Here is a 27954-nt window from a genome sequence, read left to right on the forward strand (position 1 = left end):
CAGACACACGGCAGACGTGAGCTTGATGACTTTACTGAGTCATTATTACGCCTGTTTGCAGGCATCAGTGACTCACCAGCAGATGTATTTTTCTCCTTTGTCCATAATAGCGCTGATTAGCCTGTTCTTCCTCTCAAACATGGATATTATTACCATCTCCGTTTTTTAGACCAGTCTGCCATGCTACATACAAACATTATTTTTTTATATAGATTAGTATGTTTACCCTACCTCCGGTTTTCAAAGTAAATTGTGGAGTTTTACACTTATGTGTGGTATCCGTATAATTCGAATTTCTTACTTTAATAAATGAAAAAAATAACAGTTAAAATATTTTTTTCCTTTTTTCTTCAGTTATTACAATGTAGTATATACTTTTGTCCACAGGGAGCGGTGTTGGACAACACATATTTTTAAAATACTGAAAATGTGCCCATCAACAGCTGCAAATGTAATGTTTTAGTAAATTAAGTAAAGTTGTTAATTGAAATTTAATGGGAGGGTCTCGAATTGGTCCCTGTTATTTTAACAGTCACCTCATGATATAAATATATTACTACGGTACAAACAACTGACATAGGTGAAAAACGTAAACCGAAAAATAGTAACGACCACAACAAAAAATAAAAATAATAATAAATAAAACTTAAATGAAAGTACAATAATTGTTAGGCACTTGACTAAAATACTAGTTCATTTCCAAGTAACTGCATACATCGCCTATTTATATATTTTCAAACCAGTGAAACAGGCAATTTATTGTGATATGTATACATATTTTTTTAAGGAATTCTGTTGTACAGATATCACTTGTGGGTGTGTCACAGTCAATGGTCACAATATGAGCGTTTTCCTCTTCCGTATTAACTTCCGTATTAAACAGATACATTTTTGAACTCTCACTATCAGGACCACTCATACAGTCTATGAGACTCCTTGAACGCAGCAAAAGTCTAATTTAACACTGTTAGTACTATGATTTCGGAGCTTTCGAGAAGTGTATGAAGGCACCTCGAGATGTGATTGGCTAGTCCTCGGGGCCAATCAGAGTTCAGAGCCGCACGCTCGTTCTCCTTGAGAAAGAAAAAGGAGAAGAAGAAGAATCAGCCAACTGTCAACGTTGGGACAAAAAAATCACCTCCACCCTTACGGATAGCATGAAAGACACTCTGCTGACTGAAAGGACGCTTTTAATTTGAAAATTAAAAAGTCGTTAAGAGTATACAGCTAAAACAAAAACAGAAGGCCTCTGCTGGGCGCGCGTCTACTGGTTTTCCTCTTCTTCTGAAGTGAGCTAGCTTAGCCTGTTAGCTTAGCTGGATAACCACTCACCCGTGTCCGTGCAGGAGTTTGTTTTTTCATCCTGAGCGAACAGACACACTCGGAGCTGCACCAGAACTAATCCGTGCTTTAGATTAAAAACGCATTTGCACGAATTGGGTCCAAAGTCGTCTTTTGCATGACGAATTTCAGCAAAAAACAACAAAACATAATCCTGCAAAACAAGGAAGTCTGAATGAACTTTGCTGATAGCCTACTAGCTAGCACTTAGCTTACATTGATTGATTTTGCTGCTTGCTTGTGCAGCTGAAGGGGTCTGTGTGCATCGTCTTCGGCCGTCCTGCAGCGCTAATATTGGTTATCTGTGCAAACATCTGGTCGTACTTTCGATTTCCCGATCGCCGACTAAGTTAACGGAGTACGTGTGAGTGTGGGCTGCTCTGCTGCTACGTCTCTTATCTACTAACTTGAGTCAAACAAACGTTTCATGATGATTCCCGACAAAGCCCCGAAGGAAAACGTCTTCCACGGCTCCGATGACTTAAAGAAGGAGGCTCACATCTCCAGCTTTGAGAAATACAAGGAGCTTTACATGAAATCCATAGAGAACCCAGATGGTAAGTTTCTGTTTTGAACCTCTGTAAAGAAGACACCTGCCACACGCAAATTAAATGCAGCATATGTGAAAGCTGAGGCGTTAGATTTAAGAACAACACTGCCGAAGTGCAGTAACTATCTGGAACACTGTAGCAACCATCCATATGCTCATCCTCAGCAGTGAGAAAGTTATTCAGATTTTTCACACACATCCGTGTCTACATCCGTGGTGTCCTGTCATTGCTGCGGGCTGTCAGTAGAGTCTGCAACAGATGAGATTTTGAAAATGCCCAAGCTTTCAGGTTCCCTTCAGACCCAGATATGTTCAGTTTTAATGTTACTTTAACTTACAGTTCAACTAATTGAATTGAAAGTTACCTGTGTCCAACTTCAAATTGGTTCAATTCCCAATACACATTGTTCCAATTGTGAATATCCTCAACAGTTATACATTTTTGTTGATGAACAAAATTACTTTTTAACAAATAATAGATTTTACCACATGTGGACTGTCTCCAGCACTGCTAGAGCTGAAAGGATTACCCAGTTAACCTTAAATTAAGTGTTTTAATAAGTGCATAATGTGAGGACCTGCTGCTTTTATTTATCAATTAACTGCATGTCTTTGAGTTTTAAATTGTTTGGCCAAAGAAAATACAGGTTCATTTTATAATATTTTGATGACAAAACAGTAGTTAACAATAGCTTGGTTAACGAAATACAAAAATTAAATCACACAAAAAAATACAATAAACACAACTGTAACAAAAAGTGCTACTCAGCTGCTGCATCTGTAATGATTGTTATTTCCTGGTGTAATGTGCAGGGTGTGTAAAATACTTCAGACTGCAATAAGATTAGACAGATTTGAAGATTGCTCAGACAGTTAGTTACACTTTTGCCAGGCTTCCTTGAGTCAGTGAATCAATGAAGAATAATTTATGAAACATATAACCAAAAATATTAGCTGGTTTAATAGTCTTCTCAAATGTAAAAGTAACGTTTGTAACATTGATCCTATGATTCTAGATCATAAGACCTAAAACAAAACAATTTAGTGTAGCTGGACTTTTGACCGTTGTAATATTTCATTTCTCCTCCACGCCTTGGAAGCACTATAAGTCGTTGCACCAGAAATGCAACTGCACTTCCAACAAGAATCAAATCAAGTCAAATCAGAAATACGTAACAATAAAAGGATTTTCCTTACCAAATATGAATCATTTTTATTTTTTTGGCCCACTGTGTCAAGTCACGTGGGACCCTTTTCTCCAAGTCCCAGCCTGCAAACATGCACAAGAGAGAGATTTTACTTTTCTGTTAATTTTGAGAAATATATCAAAACAAACGGCAGACTCATTCATGAATTCATCATTTCATAAGATGATGTCTTTCTCTCTCTAACTACTTTGGCTCTTCCTGTGCTGCAGAGTTCTGGGGGGACATCGCTAAAGACTTCTTCTGGAAGACCAAACACACGGGCCAGTTCCTCAGCTACAACTTCGATGTGACTAAAGGAGAAATCTTTGTCAAGTGTATGGAAGGAGCTTCCACTAACATCTGCTACAACCTCCTCGACCACAACATCCAAGAGAGGAAACTGGGCGAGAAAGTTGCTTTCTTCTGGTGAGTACAAGGCCCTTTTTGTGACCATAGAGTCTGTGGTCATGAAGGGGTTTACATTTGAATCAAACATGAGTTGTGTTAAAAGCAGAAACAGTTGGTTCATTAATTGATTAGCTGATCGACCAAAAATGATCAACAATTATTTTCACTGTTTATTAACTGTGTAGATCATTTTGAATCAAAAGGATTAATGAAATGTAGAATAGTGTCTGGTTCAGTGTTTCAGATATGAAGGCTCCCTTTTATGCACATCTATGTACACTGGATGTCTTTTGAGTTTTGGACTTTTAGTCAAGTTTAAAGGACATTGTAAGAGTTTCTTTTACAAGTCATTTTATAGAGGCTAAACAACAAAAAAGAATTGACAGGTTAATCATAGTTTTTGCTTTGTTGAGGTCACAAAAGTATTTATTTTTTTTGTCTGACAATTGTCAACTATTTAAACTTTTAGTTTTAGAAATGAATGAATTGATTATCAAAATAGAGAGTGTGTGATTGTCTGAGTCCTTCAGGACAAAACAAAGTGTGTGTTTTTAAGAGGTCACTGAGATGTGTAAAGCATCTGTAACCTAGCTTTAGGCGAGTAGTGGTTATTGTTGGGATGAGTACTCAGAAAGTGAATGCCCTCTGAACTGATGGAAACTCAAGTGTGTGTGTGTGTGTGTGTGTGTGTGTGTGTGTGTGTTGGCTCTTTGTGGGGGGGTTGCCTCTGTGAACAATAACAGGACTGAATACCAGCAGATCTTATGAATGGAGCCGCGGTGGTCCTCTCTCCTTTGTCTTTACGTTTTTCTCACTTGCTTTCCCTCATTCTCTCTTCTCTCTTCCCTCTATCTTTGTCTCCATTTCTCACCTTTTTTATTTTCATTTCTTCCTGACACTGTAATTAATGGAGTCTGCATAAAGCAACAAAGAAGCAGTTGAAATGGTGTCCACTCTCTGGAGATTGCTGTCTGCAGTTAAATAATGTAGAACCAAGATTAATTTCTATAAACAGATACCTGCATGTGAACATGCAGAATCTGCAGGCGATGGACCAGAAAGTCAAGATCAAGCAGGCTTTGGTTGCATGCAGATAAACAGGTGGGCGCTTTCACAGGTTGCTGGCTGTTAGCTTCCACGTCATGTGCTGCTTGTCACATACAGTTCAGCATAATGCCCCGTTGGATCACAAGCTAATGCATCTTTTTGTCAAACAAATACCTTAATTAAAGCTGCAGAACTTTTACACTGTTATCTGAGTGCAAAATATTCAAGCATAGATGTCGACTTCTAACTCTAGCTCCAGTAGATATATTTGTAACGTTATTCATGATATTTTATAATAAATGCACCAGCCACCTATTCTCAGTGTCTTAAATATCACTGCTCCATATTTTCTTGGCCAGCTTTTCTTTATCCCTGCACTTGTCCTGTTTTGTCCTGAAAGGCCCTCTTCTCAGTCTGCAGCATCACTTCTCTTCATCGTCTTCTTTTCTTCTTCCTAAGCCATTCATACGAGGACACATCAGTGACTTGAGGCGGGTGATGGAATGAGAGAGAAGAGAGGAATGCAGTTAGACGGCGCAGAGCTTTTAAAACGGGGCTATTCAGGCCAAAATGGAAACGTGATTGAATGTAGCAGCGATAGCAGAATGTCCCTCCGTCGCTCTGATTATGGATGTGGCTTAAGTGAATTTTACCTGCAGGAATATCTCCAAAAAAAGCACAGGAAGTTCAGCTGAATGCTTTAGGGCTACACTTGACCATTGTTTTCATTTATGTACAGCACTGCTTCCTTGAACATGTGTTCAGATTACATTAGCCAACAGACTTAAACCTGTCAACCAGGGGAAATGTATTGGTTGTGTATCCCTTTAGTGTAAAATTGCTGTTATATCATCACTACTATTTGCAGAGTTGAAACTTGTTCCTCTGAGACTAAATAAAAACATTCTGGCAGATCTTTCCTCTGCTCATACAGTGGAGGAAAAGTGACATATCTGGACCAGTCTTTTATTTTGTAAGCACTCCCTCTCGCTCTGTGCTGTGTTAGAATGAAGTTTGTTTTCATCAGATCTCGTCACGCGTCCCTGAGTGTCAGTCAGACCGACATTTAAACTCAGTGTTGAAAAAAGGGATAATACTGTTGTGTCTTTATACTTGACTCTGTGTGTGTGTGTGTGTGTGTGTGTGTGTGTGTGTGTGTGTGTGTGTGTGTGTGTGTGTGTGTGTGTGTGTGTGTGTGTGTGTGGTTGAGCCATCATTGCTGTTAATGTTTCCAGTTAGGATAGCAGGGCAGAGAAATATGTCAGCTGACCCTTCTTGGAAAGTTTGCTTCCAGCTTGTTTTAGCAACAGTCTGCAACAAGAACGATACACAAAACTAGTTTGTTAGAAATGTTAATAAGGATGCAGACAGTTTAAAGTCATTTCATCAAGGAAAATAGGGGAAAAGTACATTTAAGAAGCAGAAACCAGAGAATATTTGTTCAACTAAGTGTTGTGAAGGATAATGCCAAGAATGAACTTCTATGATTCTATGTTAGCATGTTCTATATGGCAACACTGTCAGATATTTGGTAGTTGTAAATAAACTAACGTTTCAGCTACAATTCTGTGTACAGATCTGGATGTCTGTTTACATTAGGACCGTCAATCAGGCATTGGCCAGTGTCTGGCTGTCGGTGAATGTCTGTGGCTCTGGTCAAGTTTTTTTTTGCCTGTGATCCGACACCGGTTCGGTATTGGCCAGTCCAAGTCACAATCTTAAATTAACAAAAAATCCTCCCCTGGAGATTCATAAAGGGTTTTCTTATCTTACTTTCAGTCTTGAGGAAACTTTTCTCTTGTACAGCGTTCAGCATTGAGTGTACTTAACGTTTTTTGTTTTTATTTGTTGGCGGTGAATCAAGTTGATCGTATTGAATGACGATCTCGTTGCCAAACATTCACATTGTATAATTTAAATATTTTGACTATCTTAATTTTTCACAGTCAAGTACTTCCGCAGCAGACATGTTTAATCAGAATGTAGAAGAAGTTTTGATGTTACAGGGATGTGGTTTTGGTTTATGGCAGACCTAAAAAAAAAGTAACTGCAATAGGTTGGGCTTGGCTGAACCCTTATGGGCGGTTTGTCCTTCTCTGTTAATTTGCCACCGTAGCTACGGCAACAGCGCAGAGCCTGCGCACACTCTAGCACCGTAGCCGACGTGCACCTCCCCAGAAATGTAACTGTGCACCTGGGCAACGCAGACTTGTAACAGGCTTGGTAGTAGCGTGTTTCTGCTTTAGTATTTCCAGCTGCTTCTAAATCTCTGCAATTTTCGAATTGATTGTTTTGGACCAATAAAGATGAAACACATCGAGAGAAGGTTAACTGAGGAGGTTCGAAGATACAAACATTTGTGTGACTGGTCTTCAGCGAAATTTGGGCGAAGGTTTCAGTCGCCATTGTTGAAAGAGAAGCAGGAAGTAGAAACGAAAATGAACCCGACTGGCAAAAGACACGGCGCATGGGTGGCATTTTTACAAGGCGAGCCAGACTGACGAGCGCACAACTATAAATGGCTCGTGCCGGTGCAGGCTGCGTGTGTATGTGATGGCGTCTATGTCCCACAGTACTCAAAAAGAGCCTTGAACAGATCATTTTAAAAATGCCTAGATTGGACCCTGATCTCCCAGTACTGATCAAGACCTGCAACATTGGCACCAGTTGGAGCAGTTGGGCCCCTGTTGGCAGCTTCTTTTCAGCTTGTTGAATCGCTGGTGGACAATTTGGTCAGAGAGAGCTCTTTGATAGGCTGGTCAGCTAAGAAACAAGTGATGAAATTACACAAAGATCAAAGGGCACACAGAAGGTTCTTCCCATTTCACCTCATCTCATGTGAACATTCAAACACACAAAACAGTGGAATGTTCTTCTCAAGTTCAAGTTGACTTTGTCAAATGTTCAGACCAAAGTTTTCAGGTGATTCTTCTTTAAATGCAGAAAAAAAGCTGCACATTCCTTAGATTGGAGAATATGGTTGATAAAACATCAAACTGGTTGCCATATTTTCTCTCTGTCAATTAATCCACCAGTTGTTGCAGCTCTAATGTGAATTCCGATTGTTTCAGAGATCAACAAACGTACAGAGTACAGTTCAGAGCTATACGCTGGAATGATTAACCTGCTTTGTGTGCTTTGCCTGGAGATCACCCTTTGCAGGTGAAAACTGATTGATCAGACAGTCAAACGCCACATTGACGACCTTATTGTGAACACTCTGTGAGCAACTCAGATATCGTGTTGGAGATGATTATCAAGGTCAGGCCTCTAGTATAGTGTTAGTTATTCCATGAATGCAACTCTGATTTGCTGCCAGTGCCAAATGGGTCACAGAGACTTTTCAGCTATGCAGGCTCTCCTCCTACCAACAGCTCACACACAATACTGGAAAACACACACTTAGAGACACAGTGTGCTCTGTTGAGAAACTCTACTTGAATAGACAAACAGTGAGGCAGCACTGTTGGCTAGTGCTCAAGCTCGAGCTGTAATGAAATCCCCGGTCACTGCTGCTGAAACAAATATTTTGCAATCTTCTTCCTTGTGTGTCTGTTTTCTTTCTGCACAACAGGTTGGACAATAAAGAACACAGTGCAGAAAACCTCACACATTTGGATCTATTCATGACACATCTGACAGTGACTCCTTTCTTTTCTCATTGACTGACAAATTGTGGGTCGCTTATGCCAAAATCCAGTTTCCTGATATTCTCTGATGTCCTCTTCACATATTTCTGTGCAGTAACTGTAGTAATGTGCCTTCACTTTGACAGTTTGATCTTAAAACTGAAATTCAGGTTAAAACCAGAGAGCATTGAGGACATGTACCAACCGGTCTTTACAGGGCATTGTTATCACAAGTTAATCTCTGATGACTCTATACGTAACTCAGTTTATCTGTGCTGAGTTTTGCATGCAGTATTTTTACTTGCAGTTTTCCCCTTACGGTGCAATGAAAGTTCCCTCCCTCATCCTTTGGGTGTTTTTCATAATTGCTCCACATTTGTCGCCGTCACAGCTCTGTCTTCCTGCACTCATACTTGTTCTGTCGTCAGTTTCACATCTCTTATGTGACGTCGGTCATCTGTCTCCTGTCTAAAAGATGTGTCTTTCCCTCAGGTGCACTTGTTCCTGTGTTGTGTCCCAGTTTCTCGCTACAAGCTGCTCTCAGTTCCAACTTTATTCGTTACACTGACATGCAAAACATTGTCCCTTCACAAAGACGTTTTTGTATTTAATCAGCTGTACTTTGAGTGTCATTGATATCACTGAAGGTTAAACTAAATATTTAAAACCCCTCCCTATATAGTGTTACTACAAGGGAAATGGAGAGCTTCATACACCTGCCAAAAAAAGTCAAATGTATGTATGTGTGAAGTTTGTCAGCACCGACAGCTCAAAGTTGCTGATTAGATGATGAGCTTTAGCACATGTTGCATAATTTCCTCTGGTTAGAAAATGTAAAACGATCAACAGCAAAAACTGTACTCAAACTGAGTTGATTAGTCAATCTACTAAACATTTCCTGTGTCCAGCCTCTCAAATGGGAAGTCATTATTGTTTTAAAAAACATTTTATTATTTGATTATAAATTAAATTTATAATTTTCCTGGGACAAAATAGCCATTTAAAGATCTTCACTAAGGAGCTTGCAAATTACAATGGGCATTTTTCAAATCTACTGTATTTAAATTTCTATTTATTTTTTTTAGACTATGATTGATCAGTGAATTAAAAAATATATATATATAACTGATTGTAGGTCTACAACTAATGAATATCTTTCCTTAGCAATTTTATCCTACGTGTTTTCTCTTTTTTTTTATTATTTTTATTTTTTGATCTGTAATATTTTGGGAAAATAGAAAAATCAGTTTGTTTCAGTTGTCTGTTGCTGTCCCAAAGTTGTCAAAGGTATTGAACTTGATTATTCCAGCTACTTGTGTTTCCATATCATTCTAGATGAACCCCTATGTTACACCTTTCTCCTTTTGTTTGCCCTTAAACATTTTAAAGTCATCTTCTTCCTGGTTTCAGCTTGTTACTACTCATCATTCAGTCTATATTATGTTGATGCAATGAGAGAAACTGAACCAAGTTTGGATAAATGTCTTTGGAGACGATAGCTTTGGCCAAATACACTATATTGCCAAAAGTATTTGCTCATCTGCCTTTACACCCATTCTTAATCCATAGGGTTTAATATGACGTCTGCCCACCCTTTGTAGCTAGGCTTTGGGAAGGCTTTCCACAAGGTTTAGGAGTGTGCTTATGGGAAGTTTTGACCATTCTTCCAGTAGCACACTTGTGAGGTCAGACACTGACATTGGACGAGAAGGCCTGGCTCACAGTCTTCACTCTAATTCATCCCAAAGGTGTTCTATCAGATTGAGGTCAGGACTCTGTGCAGACCAGTCAAGTTCTTCCACACCAAACTTGCTCATCCATGTCTTTATGGACCTTGCTTTGTGCACTGGTGCGCAGTCATGTTGGAACAGGAAGGGGCCATCCTCAAACTGTTCCCACAAAGTTGGGAGCATGGAATTGTCCAGAATCTCTTGGTATGCTGAAGCATTCAGAGTTCCTTTCACTGGAACTAAGGGGCCAAGCCCAGCTCCTGAAAAACAACCCCACACCAAAATCCCCCCTCCACCAAACTTCACACTTGGCACAATTCAGTCAGACAAGTACCGTTCTCCTGGCAACCGCCAAACCCAGATTCGTCCATCAGATTGCCAGATGGACAAGCGTGATTCATCACTCCAGAGAACACGTCTCCACTGTCCAGTGGCAGAGTGCTTTACAACACTGCATCCAACACTTTACATTGCACTTGGTGATGTATGGCTTGGATGCAGCTGCTCGGCCATGGAAACCCATTCCATGAAGCTCTCTACGCACTGTTCTTGAGCTAATCTGAAGGCCACATGAAGTTTGGAGGTCTGTAGCGATTGACTCTGTAGAAAGTTGGCGACCTCTGTGCACTATACGCCTCAGCATCCGCTGACCCCACTCTGTCATTTTATGTGACCTGCCACTTCGTGGCTGAGTTAAAGCGACTGGGACTATAATTGCTGTTTGGTAGCGAGGAAATTTCACGACTGGACTTGTTGCACAGGTGTCATCCTATCACAGTACCACGCTGGAATTCACTGAGCTCCTGAGAGCGACCCATTCTTTCACAAATGCTTGTATAGTTGCTTGATTTTATACACCTGTGGCCATGGAAGTGATTGGAACATTTGAGTTCGATTATTTGTATGTGTGAGTGAATACTTTTGGCAATATAGTGTATGATGGAGTATTTTTAACAAATAACTCTACCATATATTGTTGGTATGCTATATAGTCTCAAGAATTGGGACACATTGTCAGACTCTTGTGTACTCATCAGCCTACCTTTCTCCTCCCTCTTTATAGCTCGTGATAACTCGTACTTTTGGGTTTTTAAGACGTTGATGTCGAGAGACGAGCTGGGCGATGCTCACAAATTAGCACGGCTGTATTTGATAATGTGAAGAGGCAGAGCAGTCACAACTCATTCTCTTCTGTCCTCTGTTCCTGAGACTGTTATTACTAGAGGTCTTAGCTTATCCTATCGCTCTCTGTGTGTGTGGCGATATGTGACCTTAAATGACTCTTTTGCAAGCTCACAGTTCCTGAAACGCCCAGGGTGATACTCTGTTGTGAAAAAGGGGAAAGTTTAGATGGAGTTTCACAACTGGTTTGAAGTTCTACCAATCAAAAGTTGGCTGAAGCAAGAGCTGGATTGTAACGACTCTTTTACTGTTCTGTTTGAGACTTTAAGTGACCGACCTAGATAAACCTGATTGGCCGCTCAAAGTGCTAAGATGGACTGCTGGATAAAAGTTAGACATTCAGTGTTAATTAACACAATGTGTGAAACAATTTTGACAAATATTTCTTCTTTCTGTTACAGAAAACACTTGAAAGCCTTTTTTTCCTTCATAGCCCAAACAGTTAGTCAAGATTATAATCTGCAGATTAACTGATAAATATACGTAAATGATTGTCCTCAAGAAATAAACTGAAGCACATATTAAAAGCGCAATTGATATTATACTTTAGTGATGCATGTTATTCTTCTAAATGATAATCCCTGCAGTTTCCAGTCATCTGACATTGTGGGGCAGTTGTTTAGTTTGCTGTTACCATTGAAGAAACACAGAACACTGGTAGGTCTAAAAACAAGATATTGCTCATGCATTTTTCCGTGTGTTTAATTTCTGTTTCAGGGAAGGCAATGATCCCGGTGATGAGCTGACGGTGACCTACAGAGAGCTGCTGCAGAGGGTCTGCCAGTTCGCCAATGTCCTGAAATCACAGGGTGCGTTACAAAATCACTCATTTACACTTGAACCTGGGAATATCTACGAAGTAGACAATACATTGAGTGAATTTATCAGTGTTTCTGTTCTAGGTCACAATGAAGAGGAAATATTGAACACGAATAAGATGCTGAAGTTGAATATCTGGATTAAATCAAAAATATCTTACTGTATTGTCTGCAGGAGTGAAGAAGGGAGACCGTGTGTCCATCTACATGCCCATGGTGGTTGAACTTGTCGTTGCCATGCTAGCCTGCGTGCGCATCGGAGCTGTTCACTCCATTGTGGTGAGTTAGAAATGATGGTGTATGTGGTGAATTACGGTCAGTTTGAGGTAAAATGATGGATGTTAACACTGTTTACACTGCTGCTTCCAGTTTGCAGGTTTCTCCGCGGAGTCTCTGTGTGAGAGGATCCTGGACTCCCAGTGTTCTCTGCTCATCACTGCAGGTCAGCTTCAGACTATTAAAACAAATTCAAACACATTTTCAAAAGAGTAATACTTTAATAAAATGTAATTATTCTGAATTGATTATGACATTCTTCATTGTGATCAAGTTTAAATAACACCTGCTGTATTAATTAACAAATTCAGTTTTTATTAACATTTCCTTTTCTGTCTGAGTAGAAAATTTGTTTGTGTCTTGCTTGAAGAAACTTCAGCAGACTTGAGTTTAGTTGTTGCAGGGCCCTCGGGCTTGACTCGGGCCTCTAATGGTTGAAACAAAGAGCTGAAGTTGCTGCTGGCTGAGATGAGGTGCTGAGTCGGGGCCAGTAATCAAAGTCTTATTAGCTGGATTAGAGTCTGGGGATATAACGTGTTAATCCAGTGGGTTAATTACCTGTGTTTGGAAACCCCTCCCCATACAGATTTTCCTTATTCATAGAAGTCTTCTAAGCGGATCATAGTGTGTTTAGCTCAGTGGCATTTTTATCTTAACTCGCTGTGTAATCAGTGTTTTATTACCTTGTAAAGAAAGTATTCGGAGAGATGGAAAACAGCTAAAACTCTGCCGAGTTTTACTGTCATAGATAAAGCTTTGTCAAACACTTTGAAGCTACAGAGCCCCTTGCTCTAAACAGTTTAGCACTGAACAATGGCTCTACTTTGTAGAAATGTATAGTGACATGTAGATGGAAATAGTGTCAGATGTCAGTATTATTATTAACGGACTATAATCAATATTTTACAGTAATAATGACAGAGTGAAGGGAGGGCCACAGTTAGAGACTATCTGACCAACATATTTAAGCATTTAGATTTAGCTGCTGAAGAGAGCCTCAGGAGTTACAACAGAGTAAAAATTGGACTCGCATTCATAAAGTGCCCCTAAAGCACTGATTATGTCACTGCTCTCTGTGTAAAGAGACAAAAGGATTGCCAGGTCAACTCAAAAGGTGTTTCTGCTTTTACGCTGCCCCCAAGTGGCAAGACCTGCACAAATGAAAATACCGAACAATAACTTTTATGTGATATTTTTAATCCAAAAAATTTATGTTAAAAAAAAAAAGTCGTAACCTTCCCTCTGTTTCATTAAAAATGTTGAATTTATGAATAAAAAGCAGATGGTTTTCACTTTAGAGTTTCATATTAATGTTTTCCTCCCCAGAAGATGCAACATGGGTGCATTTCTATTACTTTGACTTCACCTCCAGCCCAGATTTAAATACCAAGTGACAATTTAAGTATTCGACTGTAGTGGAGCACTGTCAACATGCATATGTAAAAAGACACAGTGGTCCAAGCTGCAGAGGCAGCTCGAACTCCAGATTCACTAGAGGCCAGATACTATCATCTATCTGTCTGTGTGAATGCCCTGTAAGGAGTTGTCTGACCTTTTAAATACTCGTCAAACTGTAGAAAGAGAGAGGGTGTGAGCTCTTGTTTGGAATTACAGATTATAAAACTCAAACAGAGACTGGCCTTCAGTTGAAGATTACAGCAACCATTGGCACTACTGACATACTGGTAGTGAATGTGCGTTTGAGAAAAGTGTTGCCACTTTAATCTTGTGCTAACGTTAACCTGCTAGCTAACCTGCTAGCTAACGTTAGCCTGAACAAACAAGTATGTCTTCTTTTCCCCAAACTGATCCAACCGCTGTGTAAATCTTCTGTATTCATTTGTGTCTCTCTGTTTTCATCTCTCAATGGTTCAGATGGCTTCTATAGAGGAGATAAGCTGATCAACCTGAAGCTCTTAGCTGACGAAGCACTGCAGAAATGCAGAGACAAGTAAGCTGTCTGGGCACATACACACACACACACACACATTTTTGCATGGCTGTCTTTGTGAGGACATTTTTAGGCTGCAGCCTATCCCAGCTATCTGTAAATAGCAACTTTTAATGTAATTTATAATAGTATAATTTATTATTTGATTGGAACAACTCGTCTTCCTGGTGTTTACTTTAAAACCCACTGCTGAAGAGCATGTGTGGAACTGCTTATTAAATGGTTTCGGAATAGTTTCAGAAACTCTCTCCATGCACACTTTTCCAACAGAGCGCTCTATTATAAACGTTTGAACTTTCTGAAATAAATGCACACTGTCCTGTGAAACATTGGCCTTCACCTGCATCAGCTGCAGAGAAAGAAAAGTGGTGTCACAAATTCAGAGAGTTCAGAGAGGCTCTAATATATTTAGTTGGTCCCGAATCAGTGAGGACTCGTTTGCAAACGTGTACATTTCTGAATTTGTTGATCTGACATTTGCACCTATACCTTGTGTTGAGTGCCCAGCTGTGTAGAGATGATGGAGGCTCTAATAGCAGTCTGAAAACCACAGTACAGACAGTTCTGTATCATTCCACTGATTCACCACATTTCTGTTTCACTCTTTGATATTAAATATGTCATGTCTCAAAGTTTGCACAGATAGCACTGATTAAAACATGTTGGTCATATTCTCATTGAGTGTAAGGTTTTAAAATCTCTACATCTCTGTGTCTGTGCAGAGGATTTCCTGTGGAGAAGTGTATAATGCTGAAGCACTTGTCCAAAGAACCAGAGGAGATTCTGGGCTCTCAGTCTCCTCCTGCCAAACGATCGTGTCCTGATCTGCAGGTAAACGACAAACTGAAAACATGACTGTCACAGACGAGAGCAGAAAGCACCAGTTTGATTTGCTATCATATTATCATGCGGCCCCCTCATGGTGTGTCCCATTAAGTTCATTTGCATTATTCCCAAGATCATCCTTCCCCCTGTGTAATAACTTTTAAATGGAAATGATTTGTTTTCAGTTGGATCTGAAGGTGTTAGTGTTGTCTCACTGTTACATTGTCCAAACAGAGATGCAGCGATACAGAAGTGTGTCTGTTTGTTATAGCTGCAGCTGTGGAATTAGTTTTGGAGCCATTTATGAATCGGGTCAATAAAAGCAGAACCGGTGCATGACCATTATGCACTCTGGATGTCAAAATAGTGGTCTTTAGAAAAATTTTGGACTGATAAGGAAGTCAAATTTCCACCTTTAGAAGCCAGACGTTTTCACACAAATACACACCGTCCTTTAAAACATTGGTCTTCAGCTGCTGCAGCTGCACAAAGAGCTGATGGAGGCTCGAAAATATATAGTTTGTGCAGAATCAGCTATAACAACGGAGAGGTGCAGCTTTGTACAATAAGCAGAATCACATGGCTCTGAAAATAAAAGTGTAAACGTGAAATCTACCAGTCTACACAAATACATGACAACGGTTACTTTATTATAAAACACGCATTTTTGTTAAAGCATTGATCTGAAATTGGCCTGATAGCCATTTATGTATTAATATGTTCGAGCCTTGAGCCATTTTAAGAAAAATGGTCTATGCGGTTAAGGGTTAATCTGTTTTTTCTAATCTCCTAAAATTTCCATCACTGTCATACTGTATATTGATTTGATTTTGGGGACCCTGGTTTTTAACTTTGTATTCTTTGGTTTTTAAAATAACCACTCTCCATCATTAACATCTCCTTCCTCCTCCTTGTCCTCCTCGTCTTCTGGCTTTCTTTCTCCTGTCCAGCAGAAACAGACAGAGAGAGTAAAGAAAATACGTCATGCCCCGCAGGTATTTTCACCCCCACCTCCCTCCACTAAACCCCAATAACGTCTTTATTTTGGCTTTATTTGTAAAGGGGAATTTCACTTGAAGCAGAATTTGCATTTTACTGCTGAGGGGTAAAAAGAATAAATGTACAAATCTTAAAGTTCATTATCAGATGCATTTATTTAGTTTTCTTTCATTTAAAATTCCCAATTGATATCTCTGATCGTATATATTCATATTGGATTTATTTTTGTTGATTTATTGTTTTTGCCCAACAGCAGAATTTTTTTATTCCAGTGAGTTTTGACAGTTCAGTCTACTCAGTCAGAGATTGACAATGAAAACCTTTAAATTTTCTGCTGTATTTAGACATGTAGAATAGGTTATATGTTAACATGTAAAATTATGTGAAATAAAGCCCAAAACTTAAATTATATGACTTAAACAATAAAAATGACAACATTGCATCGTGAGATCAAGAAAGGTTTTTCTTCGCTGTTTAAATTCATTGGAATAAAATGTAAATTCCCTCTGAATGTGGAATTCAGATTAACACTTTTCTCTTTGTGTCACTCTTCATGTTGTAGTTGTTTATCTTTTCTTCTGATGGAGTTGATCATCTTTAGATTTTGTACTCAAATGCCCCGTCGTCTCTGTCGGTTGTTGTGTTTTTCTCACTAATGTAACTGCTGTAACACTTCTCTCCTTCACCTAGTCAGGAAGAGTCAGGGGCTTGTTTGTGTGGTTCTCTTTGCTTTTAACAATTTTAAGCCTATTCTGAAGGCCTTGTTTCTCTCACGGCATCTTTGAACAAATATTTCTTTGGTATAATTGTGTGACTCCGGATCACTTTGATCTAGAAACAGATTCATACCTTTTTAATTCAGTTCCAGATACAAACAGACCCCCGATTCTTTCTCAGTAACAAGTTTCTATAGACTTTGTCTCAGGGAGCAGAGGTAGAGCTCTGCGTGTCGCCTTATCAGCGCCCACATTACCTTTCCATCATTGCCTCACGCCTGGTAACATCTTATCTGGCTCAAGCTTCGTCTTGGTGCGACACACATGTATCAACCGTTCAGCTTTTTCTCTCCTGCTGCACATACAGTCCAGCTCATGAAAAGCAAATTACCGATCAGCTGTTTACTTTTGTTTATGGTTGATTAAAATGATTGTCTGAGATTACTGAAAAAATCTGAACTGTAACTGAAAACTCAAATCGCTGCCAACATGATGCTCATGGGTAATGTCTAACCAGGAGAACAGCATTCTGTATTTCATCAGACCTGGGTTGATTTACGGTCTGAAAGGAGCCTCTGATTGATAGCCTTTGGCACATAAAGGCAAATGAAATGGATCTAAAATATGTATTCATCGTTGTTGAGAAATCTGGACCACTTTAAGTAATTGGAAACCTTCTTCCTGAGTAATGACTTATTTTATGACCAAATCTTTCTGCCTGTACCTTTCTCTTTGTCAATGTCAGTCATTCTGCTTATCTTATTGTATCTTTGGTCCAAAGGTTATTATGCTGTTCTCCTTAAACTGTAAATATATTTCACTTTATGTTAAATATAACTTTAGTCATAGTTTACATTAGATAGTAAATGACGCAGCTCTGATGCACATACAGGGAATAAGTTACAACAACACCCTCAAAAACCCATGTTTGTTATTTTTCTAACAACTCTTTGTTGCTTTATTCACTCAGATTTGTGCGACATGTTTGTCAAACTAACTAACTTTTGTTTTGTGTTTTAGATCTTAGAAACATTTGTTATTCTGACTGACTGGCGAAGATTTTATTAATAACTTTTGGAATTTCTGATCATTTCTTTCCATGTCTTTGTATGTATGTTTCTATGTTTGTATGTATGTTTCTATTTCACACCAGGTCCCGTGGAACCCAGACGTGGACTTGTGTTGGCACACTCTGATCAGTGGAGTTTCAGACGAGTGTGAACCAGAGTGGTGCGAGTCTGAAGATCCGCTCTTCATCCTCTATACCAGTGGCTCAACTGGAAAACCAAAGGTAAAAATAAATAAACACACTCACAAACTGAGATACACTGAGAGAAGATGAAAGCTTCAGCCGGGTTGTTTATAGCTGACACAGGTATTTGTGTCATCAGATGAGCTATGTATGTTTTTGCACATGAGTAAGTTTAGGGTTAATGTTGCAACAAAAATCCTTAATGTGTGGTTTACAGACCAGCTTTTTTAACAGCAACTCTTATTTAGGACTTAATAACTTCCCATCTCTGCAAACCTGAACATCTTCTTTTAAGCAGACAAAAGAATTGAATTCAAGGGTGATTGTGGCACAGGGAAGCTATAAAGGCTTCAGCTGACAGTTTTCACTCTCTGAAATGTCATTGAAAAAAGATCAGAAAAACTTTGAATCAAAGCTCTGTCACTGTTGGACAGAAAAACACAACCTCTGTTTGACTCCAGAGCATCTGCAGAACATTGTGCAGCACTGACAGGGTTTACATTGAAGTAACCTCATCCCAAACGTCAAAGTTCATTCTGGAAGTTAGTTATGACTTAGTAAGGTGTCCAAACCACTGCATACAGCTGTACAAGGCTGAGATGGACACCACATGGAGCATTTATATAGCACAACTGTCATTATCTTATTCAGAGTGGTTTAAAAATGGATTACTTGAACTTTGAAGACGGTTACATTTTAACTTCTTGTGTTTCATTTAATTTTCAATATTAATAATATTAATATCGCAGTAACACTTTCAGGGAATTTCTTCAAGTTTCTTTCTTCTGGGCAGACGTGGATGTAAACAGAGACTTGACTTGTTGGAGTCAAACAACCACCCGGCTGTAATTCTTGTTTTATGACAGTTTACCTTTCAGATTTGTTTCTCTTGAAGTGTAAGATGTTCATGTTCATGTTTTGCCTTGTTGCATTTACTGTGAATGTGCATTAATTATTACATGGATTATGACATGAACAGTCAGTCCACAACTAACATTTAATTATTCTCAACAGTCCATAAATGCCACAGTTTGTTATTTTTGAGTGTTTTAAACATGTTTTCATTCATCACTTTGCTTGTCGACTTGTCTGCAGGGAGTTCTTCACACAGTCAGTGGCTACATGCTCTACACCGCCACCACCTTCAAACTGGTGTTTGACCACCAGCCTGATGATGTGTACTGGTGCACGGCAGACATCGGCTGGATCACCGGACACTCCTACATTACGTACGGCCCACTCGCTAACGGGGCCACCAGCGTCCTGGTGAGTGCAGCCTGAGCCTGAGGAACCGTGGGATTAAACCTCCTGTTTTTACAGCCTTCCACCAACTTGGCTGATGAACGGCCTATTGTAGCTGCCTGCCGGTGGAGTCTGCCCCCAGAGATCTATAACCAGTATGGAAATTTCAGGGCATCCATTATGTCACTTATATTTATAGTACCTTGCATGGAACATCCAATAACCGGCAGTGTCCAGCTGGCAAACACTGTTTGAGTGTTTTTAATGGAAAGCAGCCTCTGTTTTTTGGTCATACTTCATCAAAAGGACAAACATTCACAAATATAAAGATTTTTTGAAATTATGTAAATAATAGTTTAATGAAATTACATCAGTAACCAACCATGTGTGAAAGGCTGTAAAGCCTGTGTCAGAACTCTCATTAACGTCCCCATAATAAATTTGTTATCTCCTCATTGTTTCAGGCAGCATGCAGAAACTCATAAAACACGCTAAACTTAAACTTTGAATGTAGAGGAATGGGTCAAAATTTAAGGAATGGTTTAATTCATTTCATTCATAAAAACATAGTTAGCACACAGACTAATCTTTGATTAGTAAATAAATAATAAACTCAGGTGAAAAGAACTGAGAAAAGATGTTTTGTTCCCCATTTATAAATTGGTTGAAACAAATTGATTGATTATTCAACTTACAGAAACGTAATTTGCTTAAAAATTTGATTTTTTTCAGTTTTACTCTGAATATGTGTTTGTTTTTGGAGCAGACATTTCAAAATAACTTTAAACAATATTTTAGAACAACTGTGACTAACAGCTTTCATATTTTACAGATCATTTATAAACTCATATGAATTTCTGCCTTATTTGTCATTTTTAAACATTAATATTATAATGCTCTTTGAGGCAGAAGACAATCTGTTTTAAATGATACAATGCCAGTTCTCCTTCCCTCTTTAATCCTCCATAAAGCCTGACATTAACCTTCTGTTTTCCTGCTTCTGTTGGTATTTTGTCTGTATATTTACTGTTTTTATGTGTCTCAGTTTGAGGGCCTGCCCACTTACCCAGACGTGAGCCGAATTTGGGAGATTGTGGACAAATATCGTGTTACCAAGTTCTACACGGCTCCAACCGCCATCAGACTGCTGATGAAGTTTGGTAGCGAGCCAGTGCACAAGTGAGTCAATGTCTGCGTTTTTAATTCTGCATGTTATTATAAGTGGAATGAACTAGGTCGTAATAAGTTGGTTGTTTATTTAATTTATGGCTAATAATTCATATTTTTGAGACCTATACAAGGGACTTGTATTTATTGATCTCTTTAAACAATAAAAAACTTGTTTTTAGCTCAAGCAAATGTAAAAGTGCACGAGCCAATATTTCGGTTTCATTTGGAATTTTCGTTTATTTTTTGTACATTCACCAAAAAACTTGTTAAACACTTATCTTCAAATATATATAAATGTGGTTTCTCCCATCATATTAGTCCAAAAACTAATCCACCTGTGTTGTTCTGTCTTCGTTGTCTGCAGGTACAAGCGAGAGTCTCTGAAGGTCTTGGGGACGGTGGGAGAACCCATCAACCCCGAGGCCTGGATGTGGTACTACAACGTTGTGGGAGAGCAGAGATGTCCTATTGTGGACACTTTCTGGCAGACAGAAACTGTTAGTGATAGTTCTTACAGTCTCAGATATTCACTAAGAATCTTTCATATTTATAAATGTGAAATATGTCTTTTAGAAGTAATTTGATTTAATGGCATCTTAAAGTACTTTCTAACAAAGATGTAAAACATTTCTACTGCCCCCTGGTGGAGACAGTTAATTAAGACCACTCTTCTCTTTTCTTGTCTTTCAGGGAGGACATGTGTTGACTCCTCTTCCTGCTGCTACACCCATGAAACCTGGATCTGCTGTAAGTAAAGGAGAGAAAAATAAAACACACAGGGGCTTTTTTAATCTACAGTGCATCAACATGGCAAGACAAACTCACTTACACAGCATAACTCACACAGGAGACACACAAGAGACAGTTCAGTTGTAAACGGTGTTTGGAAAAACAGAAACAGTTAAACTACTAAATTCTAAATGATAAACTCTTCTAGTTTTACATTCTGTGTTGCTGTTCTTCTCGTCCACAAACCCATCAAATCTGACCTCGATATTAAGAGACATAGGGTTTTGCAAGGTAATTATCTAGCGAATCAAGTAAGGGTGCTACAAACTATTGTTGTAGATTTAATTTAATAATCTATCAATTATTTTTGTAGTAGACATTAAATCTTATGGTTTATGTATCAATAAATAAAAACTTAAATTTCTGCCATTAATCCTTAAAACATTTTCTCATACTGACATTATTTGATGTGAATAAACATTTCAAACTTCAACTTTTAAGAAAAAGTATTTGTGGCGCAACTTCCCCTGCTACCAAGGTGCATGGAGGAGGAAAAAGAAGTTGTAGAAAAGTCAAGCACTTTTACCCGTATGATTCACTAGTACCAAGGCAGCCATCCGTTATTATTCAACTGGTTGAGCTTTATAGTTTTTTGATTGTAGCTGAGGAATCAGATTTTAGATGAATTCTGACAAGGATTCTCTTCTGCCCTCCAGACGTTCCCGTTCTTTGGAGTGGTGCCGGCCATCTTGAACGAGTCAGGCGAGGAGCTTGAGGGGCCGAGCGAAGGATATCTGGTCAGGAACCTGAAGCTCACTCACAGGAAATGAAATGGACCGTCATTGGTCTGTCTGCCTGTCTTGCATACTGATCGCCCTCTGCTTCCGCTTCCACACAGGTGTTCAAACAGCCGTGGCCCGGTGTGATGAGGACGGTGTACAGAAACCATCAGAGGTTCGAGACCACCTACTTCAAGAAGTTCCCCGGATACTACGTCACAGGAGACGGTGAGAATATGACCGCTTATAAAACATTTCAACATTAAAACACAATCTTTTCATCTTGTGTTACATGCTCTGCGAGAAGCAAGAAATTTGTTCTTGTTCTCAAGGGGAACAAGAACATGAACAAAGTTCATTCTGGCCAGGTCATTTATACTTCACAAGAAACTCAAGTGCAGAACTCCAGGGAAGTCCTCCTAGGGTCCTCCCACTGCAGCATACGACACACGCACCTTTTTTATTATTTTCGAATGTCCATCAGTCGTTTTGACAACCGTGTCCGTTGGATCCCACTGTTCATTCAGCATGTGCCTGCACACAGTATGCCGAGATTGGTGGTCACACTGCAAATATTAACATTTGGGAGCTCACAGGGTGACCGCTAGCATTTCTGCTTTTCTGCATTAACCGCGCCTACTTCCAATTTCTGAATAGTTAGAAAAAAGTTCTGCCTGGTTAATGTGTTTCAAGAACAGGCTGTGAGAACAAAATCAAGACACGTGAGAAGCGTACTTCTTGCGGAGTATGTAACAAGCTTGAATGTTTTTTTCCAGGTGGCCGTAGAGACAAGGATGGCTACTACTGGATTACAGGGAGGATAGACGACATGCTGAACGTGTCAGGTATGAATTGTGACAAACTGCTGCTTTTCCTTTTAATTTTCATTGAAAGAAGACACTGCTGCATGTAACTTTCTGTCGACCCAACCTCCAAGAGGGAGTCATCATCCTCTTCTCTCACTGAGGCTTCTTCACTTTTATTCTCCATTAAAGGAGTTTTTGCTTCTCAGAGTCGAGCCTCTGAGGACAGAGAGTGTTTTGTGGTAAAAACACCCAGAGGCAAATGTGTGATTTGTGATATAGGGCTATAAAATTGATTTAACTTGAACAAGAGCTTCTGTTGTCAGTAGACAGCTGTTTAAAATATTTCAGCTCTGCAAAATAAATAGAAAAGATATGAAAAGCTTTTGTATCCTCTCATGCTTCAGTTTTACTCTGCATAGTATGACAAATGGTACTGTTCATTCTTGAACAATAGCATACTAACTGGTGACCTGTCACTTTGAGAGAACTGTTGTATGTCATAATGTGGTGCTTACTTCATGAAATATGCTTCTTTTGACCCAATTATCTAGTTCGAGTTAGTAATGCTCAATACTCAGAAACATGCATTTTATGTGTGGGAGTCGATTCCCATAGAAAATCCATAAATAATTGAGTCTAGAGGTAAGACCGCTAAGATTATCAAGCCATGCTAATGTGGGCAGACATCACTTGTTTCCTTTACCAGTTTTCATGTTTGTTCTGTAAGGTTATTTCCTCCACTTTATTCACACTTGTCAGCTGTACCGTTTCTACCATTTGAAGAGTCACAAAGACGAGTTTTTGAGCTAACTAAGTCTTCAAGGTTTCTATGGGAATGGACCCCACATGGCCATCGTAACCTAGCAACAGTAACATAGGAATTCAGGAGTTGACTAAAGGTAGGGGCCCTCTGGTTGGTGCTGAGCAGACCAATCAAAAGGTCATGAAAGGGTCAATTCTAAATGGTTATCTGTATTTTTTCCAAAGAAAAAAAGGACAATTCCAGCCTTTTAAATTCACTCACATGTCTCATGAGAATTCACTTGTTATGTCACATTAAAATACATATATGTATATTTGCATGAAGCATGTTTATTAATATTTCTTCAAATGTCCAATACCTGTGTGAAAGTGTGTAATGTTACTCACTTGTAGGCTTGAGACCAGACAACAGACTTCATAAAAAGAAAGGTTTATTTCAGTAAACGAAATAAAATGGCAAATGTAGGCAGCAAAGTGATAACTAGTGAGCATCAGCACAGAGAGAGTGGTGACACCTTCAGCTACACTGTCATAGTTATGGTTGATTAAAGTATTCAAGCCCATGCACCACCCATAGGCTCTTGTACTGCCACTTCATAGCCAGTAGGGGGTTAGAGGGGCTGAACACATTACAGAAGTAGTTTTAGCAGTGTTTATTAAGTACTCAGTCTGGTCTTAATGTGAGGAGATGCTCTTCTCTCGTACTTTGCGTTTTAGATCTGTTAAACACATATTCTCCGTCACTCTTCCCTCCAGGTCACTTGTTAAGTACAGCAGAGGTAGAGTCAGCTCTGGTGGAGCATGAGGCCGTCTCCGAGGCCGCAGTGGTGGGCAGACCTCATCCTGTCAAAGGAGAAAGCCTCTACTGCTTCGTGAGTCTGATTGATGGAGTGTCATACAACAGCGCGCTGGAAGCAGAACTGAAGAAACAAGGTTGGTGATCGCAGCTTTGTCACTGTATTCTTGTTGGCTAGGGTGAACTTGGCATGAAAAAGTAGAAAAAACGTTTTTGCAAACATGTAGTTTCACCTTGTAAAATGTTATAGTTTCTGTGTGACATCCTGAAGGAACCCCATTTTCAGTGCCACTATTAGTCTGACATGGTTAATGTTTGGTGTTCACAGTGAGGGAGAAGATCGGGGCCATCGCTACACCTGACTACATCCAGAATGCTCCAGGACTACCCAAGACCAGATCTGGTAACATGTCACTAAATAAAAGTTGAATCATTCATGCAACACAGGCTGTTCAGGTGGAGTGTTTTAACATTTAACTGCACAATAAATCGTCTTTATATGTTATCGTTATTTATCCTGTGTATCAGTGTAGCAATTTGGCAGTACCTGACCCCAGCTAACTCCTTCCTTCGGAGACCCAGACATTTAAACATAAGGCAGCCTCTAGTGGCTGTTCTAGGAACTGCAACTGATGCCTTCATTTTTCAGCCTTGGAGGTTGCCATTTTATATGAATCCAAAGTGTGATTCAATCTCTCTCTCCCTCTCCATGCAGGTAAGATCATGCGACGGTTGCTTCGTAAAATCGCCTGTGACGACCGAGACCTGGGTGACATCTCAACGCTGGCTGACTCCTCAGTCGTTGAGCAGCTTTTCCAGAACAGATGCCGCACCGCAGTGTGACGCCCTCCGGGATCCTCGCAGATCATTCGCAGGATCTGACTGCAGCTGCGTGACTGCCGCCACAAACCGAACCAGGGAAGAAGAAGAAGAAGAGGAGGAGGAGGAGGAGGAATTTCACAAACTTGCTCTTGTCCAGAAAACAACCTTTAGCTCCAGATGAAAAGGACCTCACTGTTCAGCAGCATCTCAGCATTTTACTCGTAGATATTTCCCACTTCTGTGCAGCAGTAATACCTGATACCTTTTAACAACATCAGTCCGTGGTTGACAGAGCTGCTGCCTTTCAGAAACAAAGCAACGGTAAAACCAGAGGTTGCCTACGGTAGAGACCATTGTGCTGTTAGCGTGGAAAAAACAGAGTAGGGTAACACTTCTACTGGTTTTCAGCCAGTGTTTCCGCCAATAATGCAATGTCCAACAAATCAGTAAAAGTATAGATTCAGTGATTCCTGCATCAGTCCAATAGAAGATTCTGCACTGGAACAAGGTCGATATGAAGTGCTACCTTAATAAAACTTCTCCTCCCCTCGCTCCACGCCATAGCACTGATGATTAGATAAATCTGAGAACGCTCAACTTTTCTGCTTGTTTTAATTTCTGTTGTCACTTTTTTCATAAAAGATACGTAGGCTTGTTTATTCATCGTCATCTTGTTTAGTTGCAGAGACGTGATCAGGCTGAATGCGTCAGTCTGACGGAAACTAGACACAATGTTCAGCCTCTATAGTTTAGACTCGAACGGTCGACTCCACAGCTTCAAACCTGCTCTTCCATTAAAATAAATAAATAAATAAAGGAATGGGCCCTGCATTGCCCAACTACTTGACTTAAAAAGTCAAATTTGGTCTTCTCAGGTGAAAGCAAACTAAGGTACCAAAGTCAACTTTAAATGGCTGTAATTATGTACGGGTTTGATTTGGATTTGGTAAAATAATCTACAACTTTTGGAGTTGGCACACTGGCTACGTTTACTTGGACAGTATTTCTTCAACCCGATTGAAATCTGTTTACATGGACGCTACCTAACGTCATCTGATATACATATTAACATGCCCCAAATCATCAGTCAGAGTAGAACATTGTCGTCCAAGTGCTTCTGTGCAGTGTGGTGCATTAAATGTAACAGAAGATGTTTATTTTCCCAACTTTATTGACAACTCTGTATTGATTCAGCGGAAGAAGATGACTTAGATAGGGCCATGTTTTAATCGTTGCTGCTCACACTGATTCCAGCTTCGTTCATCTTTTCAAATACTTGTTTGAACTGGTTGTTTTGCTACCTCCATGTTTCTGTCCTTCCTAGAAACTCATAGTGTCACCTGATGCACAGAAAGAATGTATTTACTCCAACCAGAGAGAAATGATCAGAACAAGTGTTAGGAACTAATATTTTTCTTCTGAATGGATTCTAAAAGGTTTTCACCACCCCTCTCAATCTGATAAAAAATAAAAAAATTCTGTTCAGGTCACTCTGTTCAGATTAAGGCGTTTTGATTCTGATTACTAGTGGAATACTAGTGTCCCTGTAAACGGAGCCAATGTGTGAAAGATGATGACCAGAAATTCACCAGGATGTGGGTACTACTGTAATCATTACTGGTTATTTATGGATTTGTGTAAAAAAAAAAAAAAAAAAAAAAAGGTCCCTAAAAATTGTAGAAAACATCAGTGACATCCTGTCAAACTATTCAGAGCCAATCTGTGCATGGAATTAAAAAATAAAAATATATAAATTTCTGTGCTGAGAGACTGAAGTCAAATTTGAAGTAAAAGAATTAAATCAGAGTCACCTAAACAACTAGGAGATGATCTGGGGCGTGATGTTTGTGGTTTGGTTTTAGGGAGACAAATTAGAAGCAGGACCTCGTTCAGGTTTCACTTTTATTTTTTTATTAATATTGTGTTGCTGTATGTATCTTAATGTGCCAACTGTGGAGCTGGGTTTCTAAGGCTAATAACTATCTAATGTTAAAATAATGTGCAGCTGCTTGTGTGATTCAGAAGCATCTCTGTATAATGACTCGGGTGAAGGAAAGACAAATTTGCTGTTTTTTTTTTTTTTCTGTTCATCTTCAGTTTTGTGTTTTCATTTCCCTGTTTATGTCAAAGTGTATGCAATGACAGTAAACGGACATGACTACTGCCTCTACCTCTGTCACTGACTGCTCCTTTAAAAACTGTCCGTCTGTTTGGTGCGTTTTTGCTGGAACCATCTCCAGACCTCCTCTCTCTGATCATCTGTAGATCTGTAGAATTTCAGTATTTTTCTACCTGGATGCCTTTTTCAGACCATTAACTGGGAGTTACAGGTGATGTGGTACTCTTATAGGAACTAAACATGTAAGAATTCAAAGTTTTTGTATAATTTACTGTCAAGGACAGGACAGTATTCAGTCGCAGTCATGCCCACGCTTCCTTAAAGCTGTGACATGTTATGATTCCTGGAAGGACCAAGTCCACAACAAACTGGACAATGACACATTTATTCATCTTAATTCAATGTCTTTTTTCATATTTTTAGTTGTTAGATGTTCCCCTTTCCTCACTAGCTGCTCCAGCTGACAGTGTCTGGACAGGTGGTGTACAGAAGTTTTAGTTTTTACTCGTTACGTGTAAAGACTTGTTTGCATTTTATTCTACTCTACAAATTACTCAATAACAATAACCTTTGTAGCATGTGCCAGCTGGAGATTAAAATGTGAATTAAAAATTATAATAAAACGTAGAGGGTTTATATGATATCTTTCACCGGTAGATTTACTGCCTGGTTCTGTATGCTAAATAAAATATAAAGTGGAATTAAAACGATAATGACGAGAGTTTCACTGGAAAAATATTTCCGGTCAGAAAGTTTTTCTGCATTAGTGTTAACTCTTATAGTAGTTAACACTAGTTATAGCACTGCCATCAAGGAGT

The 27954-nt window shown here is 39.3% G+C and overlaps 1 protein-coding gene across 2 annotated transcripts; it reads left to right on the forward strand.

The window, feature by feature from the left end:
- Positions 1-1085: 1085 nt before the first annotated feature.
- Positions 1086-27185, forward strand: LOC311493764 (acetyl-coenzyme A synthetase, cytoplasmic-like). 2 transcript variants are annotated; one of them, XM_084552544.1, is made up of 19 exons: positions 1086-1898; positions 3309-3504; positions 11792-11883; positions 12068-12171; positions 12262-12334; positions 14044-14119; positions 14842-14950; positions 15895-15939; positions 17813-17950; positions 19007-19177; positions 20199-20332; positions 20688-20820; positions 21014-21070; positions 21769-21849; positions 21951-22059; positions 22608-22676; positions 24156-24332; positions 24524-24598; positions 24911-27185. In XM_084552544.1, exons 1-19 carry the CDS (start codon positions 1769-1771, stop codon positions 25036-25038), a joined length of 2097 nt encoding a protein of 698 aa, XP_084408670.1. In that variant the 5' UTR covers positions 1086-1768; the 3' UTR covers positions 25039-27185. The 2 variants fall into 2 exon arrangements, with proteins under 2 accessions (XP_084408670.1, XP_084408671.1); XM_084552545.1 differs by lacking the exon at positions 15895-15939.
- Positions 27186-27954: the final 769 nt, after the last annotated feature.

This window comes from Chelon labrosus (assembly GCF_963514085.1).
Source record: "Chelon labrosus genome assembly, chromosome: 10".
NCBI lineage: Eukaryota > Metazoa > Chordata > Actinopteri > Mugiliformes > Mugilidae > Chelon > Chelon labrosus.